The sequence below is a fragment of the Pristiophorus japonicus genome, chromosome 20 (assembly GCF_044704955.1).
Source record: "Pristiophorus japonicus isolate sPriJap1 chromosome 20, sPriJap1.hap1, whole genome shotgun sequence".
Classification (NCBI taxonomy): Eukaryota; Metazoa; Chordata; class Chondrichthyes; family Pristiophoridae; genus Pristiophorus; species Pristiophorus japonicus.
Window position 1 is genome coordinate 37,101,163 of NC_091996.1, and position 19,574 is coordinate 37,120,736.

The 19,574-nt window shown below is 44.6% G+C and overlaps 1 protein-coding gene across 12 annotated transcripts in view; it reads right to left on the bottom strand.

Moving 5' to 3' along the window:
- Positions 1 to 19,574, bottom strand: part of rgs3a (regulator of G protein signaling 3a) — a 340,299-nt gene that overhangs the window by 286,758 nt on the left and 33,967 nt on the right. For all 12 annotated transcript variants that reach the window (XM_070862764.1, XM_070862765.1, XM_070862756.1 and 9 more), the window contains one exon: positions 14,530 to 14,686. In XM_070862764.1, coding sequence (XP_070718865.1) covers positions 14,530 to 14,683 — 154 coding nt within the window. In that variant the 5' untranslated portion in view covers positions 14,684 to 14,686. The remainder of the gene's footprint in view (positions 1 to 14,529; positions 14,687 to 19,574) is intronic.

The following is a 19,574-nucleotide window of genomic DNA, read 5'->3' on the forward strand; positions in this document are numbered from 1 at the left end:
CAAATGTCCATGTGGAAACACAAATCCATGCCTGGCTTTCCAGTCTACTCTTGGTTTCCGGCTGTTAGCAAACTTTGCCCTGCAAGATTAATATCAATACTAACTGTTCTTTGATGAATTCCCCCTGGGTTTCAAAACTAAATCTCACTAGTTATGTATTATTCCAAGAAACAAATGGAGAATCTGGCAAACACTCTGGTGTTTCTTTCGTCCCTCAATCATATTGATCTTTTAAAGATTGTCTGCAGATGTACAATTCTGCATTGGCCAATGAAAAGTGAAATGCAGGATTTGGGAATCAAGAATTTATCCAATGAATTACAGGTGAATGAAATCCTAGGTTCAAATCATAAACTATTTTTACTATAACAGGGGAGATGAGACATGCAGACAGTATACAGAGCAAATTTCATTGGTTTATGAAGACAGTTTAATAATTAAATGACTGCTATACATCAACAACAAATTGGAATTATAGAAAGGAAAAACAAGGACTGATTGCAACTTGGAATCACTCCTTTAAGATTTATATATTGTGCAGCATTTCCACAGCAGAATTAGACCTGAAGAACTGAGCCAAACTACTGTACACAGAGGACGCACTGATAGTCAATCAGCATGCTACATTTTTAGCAAGGGATTTCAAAAGCAGATGTTGAATTAGGTACCCCACACACAAATGTTTACATTACCCCCAAAAATATATAATGTGAAGTGAAATCCATGACAAGGGGAAGTACTTTCAAGTCTAAATTGTGCAATTCTTATATTTGGTGCTTTGAGGTTTCATTGCAGTGCAGATTGTCTTCCAGTCTGACACAGAAAACCTTGAAATAGAAGAACTGAACTTCAAATTATAAGTCAGTCAAAAACTAGAACAAAATTATTAGAATCATTCTAGTATCAGTTTGGAAACAAATCTGCTCAAATGGTTCATTGACAAAGTTTGTGTTGCCAACAGATTACCCGTTTCATCAAGTATGAGCTCCTTCTTCACTAAAACCCAGTACTGATAGGATTGTGAAAAATGGACCATAAAATGCAATAAACCTGAGCAAGTGCATAAGTCAAACTCCCAGGTTTATTGATGTTAAAAAATTTGCATGTGGCCGATACATCAGATTTTACTGCACCATTTTATTTTAAAAAATCACTATTTTTTCAATACAAAATTTATATATTTCCCCATTTTCCTCAAGTACAATTTCCAACAAGCGCTACATTATATTTTACAGTCCAGATGCTCATGAATTTATAATATTCCCAGCTTGCTTTGACCTAATCATAAGAGGTCCCTGGGAAATGGATATTTTTCTTTCATTTAAAATCTTATCTCAAGGGAAATAACCCTTTAGCAAAATTAACCAGATCAATTTAAAAGTTAAAGCTCTTCAGAGTACAGTGAGGCTGATATTACAGATTCCATTTACTGGATTACAGTTGACTCCTCGCTTTTCTCCATGCTGCCATATTGCTTCAGCTCAACATTGGGAAGCCATCGTCTTTGGCCTCGGTTACAAACTCCACTCTTTCACCAATTCCACATTTCCAGGCTGATCGAGACCAGACACAATATTGGACTCCTGTTGAATCCTGAGCTGAGCTTTAAACCCCACATCCTACGCTTCCACAATAGTGTCCACCTCCGCTTCAGCCTCTCCTCCACTCCAACCTCTGTACCTCCAGACTCGATTGATCTTTCCACATTATAACAGTGACTATACTTCAAAATTACTTCATGGGCACTTTGGCACATCCTGAGGTTGCGAAACGGGTTATATAAATGCAAGTTCTTTCTTTAATATAACGTTCTGCTTTCTAGCCGCACATGTTTCCACGGTTCATAAACTCCCAACTGATCCAAAACTCTAACACATGTGTCCTGTACGACACAAAGTCCCACTCACCTATCAACCCTGTCCTTGCTGACCGGCAGTGGCTCCCTATCCATCAATCGATACTCGTCCATATAGCCCTTCATGACCTTGCCCTACCTCATCTCTGCAATTACCTCCAGCTCTACTTCTTCTTATGAATACCTTGTTCCTGACTCCAGCATTTTATGCATTCTGACCCCACCCTGCCATTGGTGGCATTGCTTTCAGCCACCTCAGTCCCATGCTTGGGAACTCACGACCTAAATCTCACCACTTTTATAAACCTCAAGGTCTATCTCTTTGGCCAAGCTTTCTGATGTCTCCTTTCCTGGCATGGAGTCCAATTTTCCTAGATCTTTTCCTAGAGCTTTGAATTGTTTCTTTACATTAAGAGGATATATAAATGGTCAAAGGCTGGGTATGCTGCAGCGAGTGACTCACTTCCTGACTCCCCAAAGCCTTTCCATTACCTACAAGGCAGGAGTGTGATGAAATACTCTCCGCTTGCCTGGATAAGTACAGCTCCAACAACACTCAAAAAGCTCGACACTATCCAGGACAAAGCAGTCCACTTGATCAGCCACCATCGACATATGCACAACATTCTAACTTGGAAATATATTGCGTTCCTTCATCGCTGGGTCTAAATCCTGGAACTCCCTCCCTAACAGCACTGTGCACCTTCACCACACGGTTCAAGAAGGCAGCTCACCACCACCTTCTCAAGGGCAATTAGGGCGGGACAATAAATGCTGGCCTTGCCAGCGATGCCCACATCCCGTGAATGAATTAATAAAATGCAAGTTGTTGCTATTATGTCTACAAATAATTCCCTAAACATGCAAACTCTGGCTTTAAAACCCAATTTAACTGTATTTTCATACTGGAAATATAAAAATGCCAATGAGGAATGGCTTCACATCAAGCTAGAGCTGAGAGGCTAATTATTCCCTAACCCACTGATCGGATTGTAGAGTAAAAAGGAATATCTTCACTCTGTCCCAATGAATATGAAGTTATCAAACAACATTCATCTAATACTGAAATGAACTATGAAGAATGTAGTATAATGGTCAGGTGCTTCCTAAATACCATCTTTTTCTTCTCAGCTTCTCTATCCCACTGGTCCTCTCAAGCTGCACACCTCCTGCATCTGAAAGCATGGGAGTGGCAGGCTGCTACAAAGTTTAAGTATACTTTCTTCCCTTCCTCTCTGACAGTTTTCTATTTGTCTCAAGTTCATTATAGGAATGGATTTGTGGCGAAATGAGAAGACAATTGTAAGGAGGAAAGATTCTGGTCTGTATCAATCTGTCATTTAGCAACTGGGAGGACAAGTCATCTTCATGACAGGCACATCTCTTTGCCAAACCCCTTCAAACAAGTATCTGGATTAAGCATCTTGTGATAGTAAGCAAGCCTGGAAAATAGCATTGAACTTGGACATCTCGAATATCCAAGTATCTAACACATCACATGTCAGCCTAGATGGGTGCTTCAACCACACTGAAGTTTAGTGAATGACACTTGTTATGATAGCTGCTGTAGGAAATACCTAGAAATGATATCCTGCACTAATATATCCAGCATTTGGTGCTTACCACGATTCGGTAGCAGAGGCAAGCAATTGCAACTAAAGCTCCAACTGTGGGCACTACCACCCATGGGGTTTGGTGTGTATCCATGCTGTGATCATGAAGCTGACTAACGCATACACATAGTTTATGGTACGTTATGCTGCTCACCATGACACCTATGAAGAGTGCCTGTTATCTGCTGAAACCCTCGAATTCTCAATTATCTACATGGCATCTCTTGAGGCTTGGGTTAGCTCCAAGATTACATGCTAGGCGATGGAAGATTGGAACAGAGTCAACCTTAAATGACAGATTCAACAATACGACACTTGAGTCAGGCAGGATGCAGTGCGTCCGGGCACTATTGATGACTGACCTACTTTAGTTATGGGACCTAGATAGGCAGACCTGTAAATGGGGGTTAGTATTTTTGCCATTTGGCTTCAGATATCTCTGCCAACAATGACATAATGGGTAGGGTGGTCATAACTGAGCATGAGAAAAATAATATTTTCTTTAAGTTCTTTAAGTGTTTCTCCAAAACATTTGGAGTGCAAATGCAACAGAGTTATCCTTTATGTGGGCTTGCCTCAGGTATTAACTGCTAATTGTATTTAGATGAAAAATGAGTAGTAAATGAACAGCAATACTGAGGAACACCCAATTTAATTTCTTCACCATAATAACCGACAGTGATTGATTGTTGGTCATAATTACATTAGTTAGAAAAATTCCCCATCGAAGATAACTAACTAAATCACTCTATAATTGTGTAAGGAAACAATATAGCCAAATTACTCATTTGGTGCAGCTGCTCTTTCCAAGACATCTGGTTGCATCTTTCCTGACAAAGCCTTCAAAAAGTATTTCATTATTTCAAAGCAAAAGTTCTTCACAAGTTCCAAATGGAAAAAATGTATCTTCAAATAAGACTTGATAAAAAAAACTAATATATTGCACAGAATTTATTGATTTATTTGAATAAAGGAGCACCACAAAACATCTATATCCTTTTATATTAAATGTAATGTAAGCAACTCAACTATCACCAACCAATGTCATACTTTTTGGATACTTGGGGATGTTGGTGGGGGGAGAGGGGTATGCAGCGGGATGGGCTAACTTTCAAAAAGGGAAATTCATTTATTCCAAAATGATCAGAACGCTGTGTAAAAAAGCACAGAATGAGAAAAAGCACATTATCAACCTGCTTCATCTACAGACCAAGTACATTCTGCCCAATATTGGATTCAACTCCACTTATATACTGAGGGAAAGTTTGCAACGGTTTCTCGGCTGGAGGAGGTTGCATGCATCTCTCCAAATCTTCTGGGCGATAATCACGGCAAAAATGTTTTTTTTACCATTACCACCAGATCTCGCAAAATTCGCCAAATGGTGAAGAGTGATAGTGATAGTGGTAAATCCGGCGTTGCACAACTGAATTTGTGCGCTGGAGCCGAAATTTGAGACCAAAAAAAAGAAATCGGACCTTCTGTTGCTATTTTTTTCTTCTTCCCGTGCTTCTGGTCAGCTGTCAGGGAAAGCCCGCCCATGCGCAGTCCACTCAGGGCTAAATCAGCCATTTTTAGATTGCATTCATGATGGAAGGAGATGGGAGCAGGCAGCGAGCAAGAAAGTTCAGCAATGAGGCCAACGAGGCCCTCGTCACTGCTGTGGAAAGGAGATGGGCGGAATTAAACAGGAGGGTGCAAGTAGACCCCTCCCAGCGGTTTTTCGTCGCATTTGGACCAGCATCGCTGAGGAGGTGCCTTACATTGATGACATCTGAAGGACCCACACCCAGTGCCGCAAGAGGTTCAATGACCATTGCAGGGTCATTAAAGTAATTATTTTTATTGATGCACTCCATTACTTAAATTATAAATCTGACACATGTTAATATAGGTAGGCTTAGTATTGCACCTTATTTGCCATGAAAACATATTATTAACATGGCTTTCTGAGATCTTAATATGTTTCTGCACTTCAATGTCTTCCTCATGAATCAGGTGCAATTTCCAGGGCCATTAAACAAGAGGACTGTATTACATGCACACAGTATGGTATAAGTGCTTTGATGGCTATCTGTGTGTGCCACAAGAGCAGATGGGCCCTCTGGTAACCATTCCCATTGTCATCTTTGCAGGGAAAGATGTCCCACAACCACCTGGGAGCAGCGGTGCACAGGCAGCGGTCCACTCAGAACCATGCCTCTGACAGACCTGGAGGAAAGAGTGGCTGGTCTGATCGGTGCCTCAGGGAGGGCAACTGTCCGTGGGGGTGCTGACCCCCCGTTCGATAGTGAGGGTAAGTCCTGCACACTCCCCAGGCTGGGTTGGGGCAATGTGATATAGTGTCTCTGGACTAGGGTAGGGCAATGTGATGCAGTGTTTGTAGAGCAGGGTTGGGGCAATGTGATGCAGTGTCTCTGGACTATATATAATGGAGTAGCGATGGTCCTTCAAATGAAACTGTGTTATGTGACCTTCCTCATGTCACCCTGCCCCCTCCCCTGCAGCTAACCACTGGTCTGTTGCTTTCTACTTCCAGATGAAAAGTCACAGGCGCCACATGCCTCTGGTGAATCCGCCACATCAGACTATCATATGGGGGTTGGGGGGGGGAGGGGCAGGGAGGAGAAGGAGGAGGAGGAGAATAAGGAGAAAGACACGATGAGCCAACTGCAGGGGGGTGGGGGAGGGGGAGAAGGGCGGATGCACTCCACACCTCTTTAGGCATGTCGTCTGAGGATGACCAAACATTCTCGGGCTTTGACACATCCGAGGCTCCTGGGACTACTAGTGGCGTGCAGCAACACAGTTCTGGGGTCGAATTCCATATGCCGTCGCCACGGAGGGTGAGTTGGCAAAGTCGGTTTGCTGACAGACAGGCAGACATCCAACTGGGCATGGGGTCACTGTCCAGGGAGAGCGTCCAGTTCACCCGACAGCTCTTCGAGGTCCTGGGTAGGATTCCCGCGAGCATCGTGACACTCACTGCGACCATCATGGAGGTCGAGTCACAGATTGCCCATACGAGCCGCAAAACCTGCGAGGCTGTCAATGCCCACGTAATACTGATGGCCTCCACCAGTGACGCTGAGTCCCCAGTGTCACCCAGACCCATACCTCCACCAGTACACTGCAGTCCCCAGTGTCGCATCCAGACCCACACCACCTGTGACTGGCGACGCCGAGCAAGAGGCTCAGCAGTCAGAAGCCGGGCCTTCCATACCCTGAGCTTCTCCAGTTGCTACCCACATGGCGTCTCCAAGGTCTCTCTCCCCAATACAGCAGGACTTTGCAAGACTTGCTGCATGAACTGGTGCCACTTTGGGTAGGGGGAGCAGGTGAAGGAGGGGGCTAGGGGTAAGGGTATGGGGGGGGGGGGGCGCGGAGGAGGAGGGAGGGAGGAGAACACCCGGTGCTAAAAGACATTGGGAAAGGGGTTGTTGTGTTGTTGTTGTTGTTATTTTATTAAAGTTTTAAAAGTTTTCAAAGTATGTTAATGTTAAGTTATAAAAGTTGTCAATGTTTGTTAAAGTTTGTTTCAACATTTACAAAGTTCAAAAAGTTTACATTTTTGCGAAAATCTATTGTTTACCTTAACCATTCCTGTGTAGTGTCTCATTTGCAGAATAAGAGGGGGAATAGTCAACTAGCTGGGATAGAATGGGCAGGCAACGGTCAAAATGTGCCTTTCACTCTTCAAGCAAAGGTTCACCAGACTGACATATGAAGAAAGACTGGATCGACGAGGCTTATATTCACTGGAATTTAGAAGAATGAGAGGGGATCTCATAGAAACATGTAAAATTCTGACGGGATTGGACAGATTAGATGCAGGAAGAATGTTCCCGATGTTGGGGAAGTCCAGAACCAGGGGTCACAGTCTAAGGATAAGGGGTAAGCCATTTAGGACCGAGATGAGGAAAAACTTCTTCACCCAGAGAATTGTGAACCTGTGGAATTCTCTACCACAGAAAGTTATTGAGGCCAGTTTGTTAGATATATTCAAGAGGGAGTTAGATGTGGCCCTTACGGCTAAAGGGATCAAGGGGTATGGAGAGAAAGCAGGAATGGGTACTGAAATTGCATGATCAGTCATGATCATATTGAATGGCAGTGCAGGCTTGAAGGGCCGAATGGCCTACTCCTGCACCTATTTTCTACGTTTCTACGTCTAATTATCAGTTGCTCACAAGGTTTTTGTAATGGCAAAATTTGAACGATGTCTCCCCTGTGGTTGTGATGGGGGTGGTAGTGGCATGTGTTCCTCGCCAGGCTCCTCTTTCTCGTCCTTCTCCTGTTCACCGCCCCCACCACCAGCTCAGGTGGTTCTGCAATCCCCATTGGCAATTCCTGTCTCCTCATGATGGCCAATTGTGTAGCATGCAGCATGTGGTGTATGTAGCACACAAATCACTGACTCCATCCTGGTTCTCTCGCACCCCACCGGCTCTCTCCCCACCCCCCGGCTCCCCCCCCACCCCGACTAGGCCCGCCTCTGCAGGACTGCTTGCCTGTGGGGGCTAAGGCTGCAGGATCTCTGTGGCTTGAGGCCCGGGGCTGGGGCTTGCTCTGCTTGCCTGTGGGGGCTAAGGCTGCTGGATCTCTGTGGCTTGAGGTCCAGGGCTGGGGCTTGCTCTGCTTGCCTGTGGGGGCTAAGGCTGCAGGATCTCTGTGGCTTGAGGTCCGGGGCTGGGGCTTGCTCTGCTTGCCTGTGGGTGGATTGAGGCTGCAGCTCCAGCTCGGTCGGCACTGCTCTCTGGGAACCCGGGGCACGGCAGCACCCCGGAGAGCAGCAGCCTGTGGAGTGGTGAAGTCTTCCCAGCTCCCACGGAACATCCCCATCCACCTCCGGCCGAAGAGCGTCGGCCCATCGCCTGCAACGACCCACAAAGGTAAACCGTGTGTCTCGTCCCCATGGGATACCTGCACCACCGCTCTGCCAAGAACAGGTATTAGTTCCCTGGTGTAGGTACGCAGCTTCGCCGTGACCGGGACCAGCTTGGGTCGTGTAGCTGGGTTAATCCACAGTTTATCAAAAGTTCTCCGACTCATCAACGACGGACCCGAGCCCGTGTCCACTTCCATACTCACAGGGACTCCGTTGATTTTTACTTCCCTTATCACTGGGGGCGAATCGTCGGTACACGTGTACAGACCCAACACCTCATCATCTTCTGCCTGCTCCTCGCTGAACAGTGGATCATCCCCCATCTCCTCAGCCACATGGTGAGTCCGATTTCTTTACACATACGCTGAAGATGGCCTTTCAGGTGGCAGGTATTGCACGTGTACTCCGCAAACCTGCACCGGTGTACCCCATAGCTTTCTCCGCAGCGCCAGCATGGTGCTGCTTGATTGGCCCCCTTCAGCGGACTCTGAGTTCCAGGACCCCGAGGTCAGTGCTCTCTGCCCTGGGCAGTGCCACGTTCTGCAGTTTTGTCCGTGGTGGGCGCTATCCTGTGGACAGTGCCTGCCGGGTTCGAGACTGTGTGGATCATTTGTTTGGTGCTGCAAGTCGAGGTCATATATGCCCGGCTGATGGTGATGGCCTTTGTCAGGGTGACTGTGGGTTCTGTGGCTAGCAGCTTGTGAAGGAGGCCCTCATAGCCAATCCCCATGACGAAAACTTCCCGCAACGTCTCATCAAGGTGTGCGCCAAAATCACACGGCGCCGCGAGTCTCCTGAGGTCCGTAGCATATTTGGTGACATCCTGGCCCTCGGATCTGCAGTGATGGTAAAATTTGTATCTGGCCGTGAAGATGCTCTCCTCCGGTTTCAACTGGTAACGAATGAGTTCAGTCAGCTCCTCATATGACTTGTCCCTGGTGCTCCCGGGTGCCAGCAAATCCCTGACAAGACAGTAAACCTCATCGCCACAACTGGAAAGCAGTATCGCCTTATGCTTCTCTCTCAGTGCATTCGTGTCCTCCGTCAGATCGTTTGCTGTGAAGTATTACGCGAGCCTTTCCGTAAAGGCCTTCCAATCATTGCCCACGGTAAAATCCGTTAGCGATCCCAGCGTAGCCATGGTTGCGTGGAATTCGTCCACTTCCTTGTCGCCAATGTGGTGTATGTAGCACACAAATCACTGACTCCACACGGTCTGGTGTTGATCTAACTGCTGTGACCTTCGTCCTTTATTGAACAGCTCCAGAGTGACTCTCAGGTATGGTGGTCAGCCTTTTATACTGTCTCTTGCAGGTACTTTCAGGTCTCCCACCACAGCGCCCACTGTGGCGCACCATATTTACTTATTATACATTTAAGGTACCAGGACGATACACACATCAATACATAACACAGCACATCACAATGAAGTCTGAGACATACTGAGGGGAGTATTGCATGCAGCCTCCAGAGTGGTCCAGGCATTGGAAGTGCTGCTGGAGCATTCCAATTGTCTGTTCGACGGTGTTCCGTGAGGCTGCATGGCTCTCATTATAGCGATGCTCGGCTACTGTCTGAGGGTTCCAGAGCGGGGGTTATGAGCCAGGTGGCCAGGCCATAATCTTTGTCCCCCAGCATCCAGCCCTTGTCTTGTGGTTGATACTACAACAGACCTGAGATAGTGCTCTCACACAAGGTGAAAGCGTCATGAATGCTCCCTGGATATTGGGCATTGACTGCCATGATGCGCTGAGTATGGTCACAGATGATCTGAACGTTCATGGAGTAGAATCCCTTTCGGTTTCGGTAAATCTCTTGATTGTGTAAAGGTGCTTGCAGGGCGATGTGCGTACAGTCAATGGCACCCGTAACCTTGGGGAAGCCAGCAAATCGTCCAAAACCTACAGCCCCCATTCTTGGCCTCCTTGGTCATTGGGAAGTTTATGAAGTCCATCCTGCGTGCGTACAGTGCAGTAGTCACCTGGTGAATGCAGCAATGTGTAGCGTGCTGTGAGATGCAGCATATGTCCCCCGCTGATGCCTGAAAGGAGCCGGATGCATAGAAGGCAAGTGCTGCAGTCACCTTCACCTCGACGGACAGTGCAGTCCTGTTGAGCTGGCATATCTCTGTCAGCACTTCTTTTTGAAAGCGCAGCCTTCCATCGCTCTGTGCCTCAGGTAGCTGCAGGTATGAGCGCTGTTCCCTGTAAACTCGTTGGGGGTAAGGCCTCCTCCCCATACGTCTGCGACCTCTTCGATTACGTTCAACATGATCATCAATAAGTCTTCTTGCAGCTCGATGCCGTATAAATATAGCAGCCAGGAATAATGGCTGACATCATATAGCCCCCATCTTTTAAAATGTCCTTAAATATCTTTTACAACACTTTACTATGAAAAACGCAGCCTTCTTCTCCCAATCCTTTGACAGCAATGGCCACTATATAATTGGCTTATGTCCCAAGACAATGACAGATGGTTTAGTGAACCTTCTAGAAATTCCACACATATGGATGATTAGTCAGAACATGCTGCACCTGTCCGTCCCTTTCCCTACCCCTCCACTCACTTTCACTACATGAAGAAACTGGAACATTAAAATCTGGTCTGCAGATCATAAAAGGTCTCAGGCTTAATCCACTTGCCTGCGCAAAGTTTGCTGATCTCAGCCAGGACAGTGGTGAGCATTTATAATTAGCTTTGAAGAGAAGAAAATAGCCCAGTAATGCCAATAAACAGAGCAACATCTGTTCGACAGTCATTCATACATCAACACAAGAAAAATTTTGGTCAGAACAGAAAATTTAACAATATATCATTAAAGCAAGGTCAAATGTGACATTATCTATTCCTTCCAAATGCCAAATATATACTCAGGTTTTGAGTTACAGAAAATAAAAGACCACCACTGTAATAGGCTTCTACATTTTGTAAGCATCGGCTCCCCAAAGATTGTTGGATATCTGGACATTGCGTTTTAATATTTCTCATTGCAGAAAAGAGTTGGCAGCCCCTGTTGTGGGAGGGGCCCCAAGTATTTTTCCATGTTGTACACAAAAAAATCCACATCTGATAGGCGGGGATGGTCTGGGACACATTACAATGGCCAGGAGAAGGCAACTCATCACAGGTAATGGGCAAAGATGGAGGGCCCATTGTTAAGCAATGTGAACTCGTCAGAGAGCCATTATCTGGATGAGATAACTCCGAGAGGCGGGAAACCAGAACAAAAGAAAGCCATTAAGCCCAGACCGGTTGGAAGCGAAAACCCATCCCCAGCCATCACTGGAATACACATGGGCCACTCAGACAGAAGCCTCGAAACAAGGAAAACTTTATTAGGCCAGAAAAAGCAAACAGACTTTGGATATAAAAGGTGGCCGTGTGGCCATCTCTCCCTCTTGCTCTTGCTTGCTTCACCTCTACAAGGACTGAGCACTCCGTCTGGGATGGAGACTTGAAGAAACCATAAAGATAGTACGGAACCAGAAAAGACACGTTTTCACCAGAAGCAGCAAGTAAGCCAATGAATCGGTGAGCATCATCCCTGCCCACGCATCTTTAAGATCACAGCCACTGTGTGAGGAGGTGTCATGTGTTCTCCCAACCAAGCCTTAGTTTAGTGGGGAGGTTTTGCTGCAAGGACCATAGGGGTATGCCCAGCCGGTCGGTACAGATTCGAGGGTACACTGTGGATCCGAGCAGAGGGTTTAGACGTTGGGTACTTCGCGATAGGAGCGGTTTAGACACACCAGGGTATTGAATTGTACTACATTGTTACTGTATTTACGTGGTTTTGCTGTGTTGAAGTAGCTTTAATAAAGCATTGATGGTTGAGACCGAGGTATTTTTCCGTGACTCATTCATCTGTTCAGTACAGTAATCACTCCCAGGTCTATTGTAACGTGGGGGTGCGTTGGAAACACCTAAGGGAAACCACTTACATTTTTTTTTAACTTCAACAATTTGATATCGTTACAAAACAGCATTAGATTTCAAACTTATCCTCCATTTTAAAGATGGCGCCGTTAGTGCCCTGGGTGCGACTGGTTTTTGCTAGCGGGTTCCCGGGCGGATGCTAAATCGGGCACTATGCTTGGGGCGCTAGCGCAGCACGATGATTTACAACATCCAAACACTAAAAACAATCGGGTGAGTAGCGCTGCCGCAAAACCACTGGCCAAAGTTCCGCCCGGGCGCTAAATGTTGTGCGCCCCGTTTTGCGACCAAAATAGTTTTGCCGCTTCACCCAGGCGCTAAACTGGTCACAAATCCCTCGAGAATCCAGCCCAAAGGCTGTGCCATTTGGATTTTTAAAGGGACCTGTATCATCATTAGGTGTTGCTATAAGGCAATGGCCAGCAAAAGTCAGTCTTTCACTACTGTTAGGTATGGAGGTATGTCAGGTCACACACCAAGTCATTGCTTACTAAAGGCAAGATGAGAACTGTCTCCATGTGCATACTCTCCAACAATTTTTATTATCTCACCAGATATTTCCAGGTAGGAAATGCACATAGAGGTTAGTGATAGTCTGAAGATTAGGTCCATAGAAGTGTAGTCTGTGAACTGTGTAAATAATGGGCTGCCATTCACCATTTTAAAAAAGGTCCTTCCTTGTTTTCTTGAACTTTAACAATGCTCAAAATAAAACTTGATTGAAACTGATTTCCCTTGAATTTATCCAGCTTTTTCAGTTGCATTTTTCTCCACCGATTTTCTCTCATTTTTGTAAACTAAAACGACTTGCATTTCTATAGCGCCTTTCACGACCACCGAACAGTCCAAAGCGTTTTACGGCCAATGAAGTACTTTTTGAAGTGTAGTCACTGTTGTAATGTAGGAAATGTGACAGCCAATTTGCGCACGGCAAGCTCCCACAAACAGCAATGTGATAATGACCAGATAATCTATTTTAGTGATGTTGATTGAGGGAAAATATTGGCTGGGACACGAGGGATAACTCCCCTGCTCTTCTTCAAAATAATGCCATAGGATCTTTTGCGTCCACCTGAGAGAATAGACAGAGCCTCGGTTTAACGTCTCATCCGAAAGACGGCACCTCCGACAGTGCAGCACTGGAGTGTCAGCCTAGATTTATGTGCTCAAATGGGACTTGAATCCACAACCTTCTAACTCAGAGGCCAGAGTATTACAAACTGAGCCATGGGTGACACTAATACAACCTATAAAAAACAGTGCTCTAAATTGGCAATAAAATCTGACTTCAAATATCCTTACACATATTACACAGCTACAGTACTAGCAGCTCATTCAGCCACTATGTTCCTGTCCTGTGAAGCCCCCTACCCAGTTCCCTTCACTGTCACTTCTCTCCCTACTTTCAAATACCTCTTCAAAATCCTGCTCTTCGACTGTACATTCAGGCCCAAACACTGATACGGTCATAATAAAGGATGAAACTGTGAACAATGAGCAAGTGTGACCTTAGCTCCCTTAATTAGACTTCAGAGTGCAGGTACCTCATGGGTGACCTGCTTATATACAGTGCTCCCAAGGGATGCTGGGATCCCTTGGGACTCCAACAGGGGTACACCCTCTGGTGGTAGTGTGATACAGGTTGCAAGGGGTTGAATACATAATAAACCCTACAAACAGCTTATTCTTTTTCCCTCAAGCTTAATGTGAAGGAGATAGAAATGCAAGCTGTTATTGACTGATGACAAGTATCGGCCAGAATAGTAAGCATTGGGTCATCAGCCAAGACCGTTCACATGGGTATCAACGTAGCAATGCTGAATTTTTTTTTTAATTCTCAAAACAACGAACTTTTTAGCAAGTGCAGAACATTTAAAATACGACCTATTCGATCCAACACCAGTAAAAAATCCAAAAGGAAAACAGTCAAAATGCCTACATTTAACACATGCAAGAGTGGAGAATGTTGTTCATTCATGGGGGAAGTAAGCAGTTACTCCGCATACTGTCTCCTTTTTGCACAGCATGGGAGCAAGGGATATCATGTGAATTAACACTGCTGGCATCAATGTCACAAACTTCACAAGGAGTTATTGCCCATCATGTGGTTGCCCCAGAACATTTTTCCAATTTCAGTGGTATATAAAGTTTATTGAATTAAGAACATTGGTTCTCAGTAGGTATAAAATGCTGCAATATTTCTAAATTTGGCTAAATTTAAAGCAATTCTGTACCTTTTCCTTTTACACCAACATGACTAATCTTCCTCTTTTTTTTAGGGTAAGAGGATTTTTTTGGCCTCACTGAAGTTGCAATGAAGTTGACTGGCTTTTGAATTCTGGTTGTATATATATTCTGGTACTCAGGAGTCTTCGGTCTATGTTCCATTTTCTGAAAAAGAGAACAATTGTATTAAAAATAATTAAAGACTATGGCTTAGCTCCTTCAATGGGCTACTGGGTGTAACACTAAGCTACACAGAATACTCTGTAGGCACCAAGTTTAACATGAAGCTAAGGAGATCAGAAGATTCCAGTTATGATTCCTGGTCTATGCTGATTTAGTTAACGTCAGCTGGGGCACCAGTTGAAACAACAATTGGCCTCACCACCTCTTGGCTAAGGAGAGAAAAAATTAATCCAAGTTTTAATATCTGGTTGCTGTCCAGTGACATCTGCTGGAAAGTAATTGAAGCCATCAGGTGAGAAAATAACTTTATTTGATTGCGATCCCCTCATGGAAAGACAGCCTGCCATCACTCATCTTCTAAAGTCACATATGAACAATGACAACTTGGATGAGATATCAAAGAGGTACAGCCAGCAAGAGTACCCAATCAACAATCAGCATCTTCAGATGAGGAGGCAACCGTCGACAGAATAAACCTATTTGTTTCCTTCGATCTATCGGTCTACAGCTCAAAACAGTTAAATTAAATCTACAGGAATACACTGCTATCTGTCTGTTTCTGAAATAGTTTAAAGATATTCTGCAATTATAATTGACTATCATTACATGTCCCTTAACTTAGATATTTAATGTTTCTCTTTGAACATTTTTAAGACCCAGAATAAAACAGAAGATGTTCATAGTTCTAGGGATGTAGAACGTGTTTAATAATACAGCAACAGGAAGAGGACAGTAGGGTTAATGGGGTTTGTAAGTCGTGCAGACGGTTATTCTGGGATGAATGGTAGAGCTATGAATGCGATGCTGCATTTAATAGGGTGGAATAGAACTGGTGTGTGTCGGGGGTGGGGGAGTGGGGTGGGTTGGGGGTGTGGCTGCTGGAGCCAGAGCCTGGCAGTGGGACAGAATAGGTGCTCAGGATAGAAGGAGCAAAAAGTATTCAGGTGAAGAAGCTAATGGGTGTTTATTGCTGGCGCTAGTAGGATGGAATGGCAAGTGGCAGGAAGGTATGGGGCTTCGCACGAAAGCTAGAAAAAGGTGGTAGGAGAGAACAGACCTGGAGGAACGTATGGGTGCTGAGCGTCAGGTGATACGAAGAAGTAAGGAGTATTAAGGGAGAGGACAGGATAGGCATTCAGCATATCAAGAGAAAACAGTGGTAGGAAAGTGTGAATGTTTGGTATAGGAAATGGGAGGAGGGATTGGGCATCAAGAGAGTAGCAAAAGGAGGTAGTAGAACACAGGAAGGCATAGGTTTCGGTGTGAAGCAGTAAACATGTGTGGGGAACAGTGCTTGGGGTGGTAGGAGCAAATGCACAAACATGGTGGAGGAGGGGGGGGAGGGAGAGTGATAGACTATATCTGTATCTCTCATGAGCAATGCAATGAGAGATCTGCTAATATCTTAGAAATGGCACACACTTTCCCTGTACACATTTAACAAAAGTGAACTAATTGCATATCTATTGTAGCTTTCTGTTTTGGGTGCTGTAAAATTCAGAAAATGTACTCAAGCGGAGACAGAGAATGACTGACTTTCCTCATCCTTTAGTCATATGTTGACTTTTCGAGCATACAGTAAGCCTCCAATTATCACACCTGTGTTTTGTGTGCAATTATGTACAAACAGAAACATTCAAATTGCTGGTACCTGCAAAACAAAGAGCAAAATAAAATCAGCATTTTGAAAGCAACGCTTCTTTGAGATAAAGAGATGGGGTGGAAAATAGACCAGAGTGGAACGATGAGGTGTGGGGAAGCACATGATGTGGGCAGAAATAAGAAGGGAATTGTTCGAGGCTTCCTCTCCACATCACGTCACACCACTTTCCATTGAACAGGAAATAAGAAAACAAAAAGACAGAACGCAGAAGAGGACAGTGAAAGCAGCAAAAATAGTTAGGGACAGAGAAGCGAGAGAGTCACAGAAGGAAACAATATGTAATAACAGCGCATTTGGAAAGCAGTGACAGGATCGGTCCAAGTCAGCATGGATTTATGAATGGGAAATCATTCTCGACAAATCTTCTAGAATTTTTTGAGGATGTAACTAGCAGAGTGGACAAGGGAGAACCAGTGGATGTGGTGTATTTGGACTTTCAAAAGGCTTTTGACAAGAGATTAGTGTGCAAAATTAAAGGACATGGTATTGGGGGTAATGTATTGACGTGGATAGAGAACTGGTTGGCAGACAGGAAGCAAAGAGTAGAAATAAACGGGTCCTTTACAGAATGGCAGGCAGTGACCAGTGGGGTACCACGAGGTTCAGTGCTGGGAACCCAGCTATTTACAATATACATTAATGATTTAGACAAAGGAATATCTCCAAGTTTGCAGATGACACTAAGCTGGGTGGCAGTGTGAGCTGTGAGGAGGATGCTAAGAGGCTGCAGGGTGACTTGGACAGGTTAGGTGAGTGGGCAAATGCATGGCAGATGCTGTATAATGTAGATAAATGTGAGGTTATCCACTTTGGTGGCAAAAACAGGAAAGCAGAATATTATCTGAATGGTGACAGATTAGGAAAAGGGGAGGTGCAATGAGACCTGGTGACATTGGACATCAGTCATTGAAAGTTGGCATGCAGGTACAGCAGGCAGTGAAGAAGGCAAATGGCATGTTGGCCTTCATAGCGAGAGGATTTGAGTATAGGAGCAGGGAGATCTTAATGCTGTTGTACAGGGCCTTAGTGAGGCCACACCTTGAATATTGTGTTCAGTTTTCATCTCCTAATCTGAGGAAGGGAGTGCAGCGAAGGTTCACCAGACTGATTCCCAGGATGGCAAGACTGACATATGAAGAAAGACTGGATCGACTGGGCTTATATTCACTGGAATTTAGAAGAATGAGAGGGGATCTCAGAGAAACATATAAAATTCTGACGGGATTGGACAGGTTAGATGCAGGAAGAATGTTCTCGATGTTGGGGAAGTCCAGAACCAGGGGTCACAGTCTAAGGATTAGAGGTAAGCCATTTAGGACAGAGATGAGGAAAATCTTCTTCACTCAGAATTGTGAACCTGTGGAATACTCTACCACAGAAAGTTGTTGAGGCCAGTTTGTTGGATATATTCAAAAGGGAGTTAGATGTGGCCCTTACGGCTAAAGGGATCAAGGAGTATAGAGAGAAAGCAGGAATGGGGTACTGAAGTTGCATGATCAGCCATGATCATATTGAATGGTGGTGCAGATTCAAAGGCCGAATGGCCCACTCCTGCACCTATTTTCTATGTTTCTATGAATAAATATTTTCTGACTTAAGTGCAGCAGCACAGGATTTCAGTGTCTATGTGTGAGTGAGTGATGTCTATTTGTAATAACTAATGCTAGAGCTCCATCTTTTGGACAATACAAGCATCGTAGCCATTTAACAAAAGGTACACCTCGAAAACACACAACCCGAGAAGGTATAAATGAAACAGAACGTTTTACGTGAATCAATGCAAGTTGCATTGATTCACTAAAAAAATCCTCAGATTTATTTAAAATCATATGACAGTATTTTGACTTTCTAAAACTTATTTTTTAGCAAAGGTCATGATATTATTTGTATGGTAAGAATTAAGATCAGAATCCACATTACTTTTGATCTTTTAAGTCAATTCCGGTCAGATATTACAAAATTAATCAAATTTCTATGTGTATAAAGAACACATAAAATATTTTGATGGTACCATATCATAATATGAATATAGCTTTAAATAGCCATGCCCCTTAGTCAACCAGCCAGCCCAGACTGTTGATGCCCATGCCGAGATGGTGCAAGTCTGAAGCTGAGCCTTCTAGGCTCAGAGCTGCTTAGGGTCCCTCTCCAAGAACATCTGCAGTCTTGTCCACTGAAAGTCTGCAACCTACCACCGGCCATGCTACAGCCACCTCGTAGGAGCACGAGGACAAGCAAAGGAACACAGAGGCACGAAAGGAATGCACAGGGATATTACTTTATTTTTGAATGCACAATGGCATGATTTAATTTATAAATTTGGATTGTAATGTGTATTTTGAGTTGGCTTTTATTGTTCATTATTGGCAAGAGAACAATGTGATAATTAGTGTCAGAGGAAAGGCATGAAGTGTGGGACTGTTGTTTAATGGAGAATTGGAGTTGAGGTCACTGGTATCACATGAATTATTTGTTTAATACAGCCCGGGCAGAAAGGGACAGTCTAGATTGCAGCCTCCTTTCCTCCAGATTCCAGCTTCCACTCCTCTAACTCCTCTTCTGTCTCCTCCTCTTCCACCTCAGCTTCTTACCTGATAGGTGGTGGTAAAGGCTGTTCCCTCATGACAGCAAGGTTATACAGCATGCAGCATACCATGAAAAATGTTGAGACCCGCTCAGCCGAGTACTGCCAGGCTCCTCCAGAGAGGTCCATGCAGCAGAATTGTGCTTCAGAATGCCAATGGTCTGCTATATCAGATTTCTTGTGGCAGCATGGCTTCCAATGGTTGAGCGATTTTAACCAGGGATACTCAGGAGGGCAGAATTAGAAGAGCACAGAGATCTCGGGGTGTTGTGGGGCTGAAGCAGATTACAGAGATAGGGAGGGGCGAGGCCATGGAAGGATTTGAAAACAAGGATAAGAATTTTGAAATCAAGGATTTGCTTAACCGGGAGCCAATGTAGGTCAGTGAGCACATGGGTGAACATAAGGCCATACGGCCCCTTGAGCCTGCTCCACCAATCAATACGATCATGGCTGATCCGATCATGGACTCAGGTCCACCTCCCTGCCCGCTCCCCATAACCCCTTATTCCCTTATCGTTTAAGAAACTATATATTTCTGTCTTAAATTTATTCAATGTCCCAGCTTCCACAGCTCTCTGAGGCAGTGAGTTCCACAGATTTACAACCCTCTGAGAGAATAA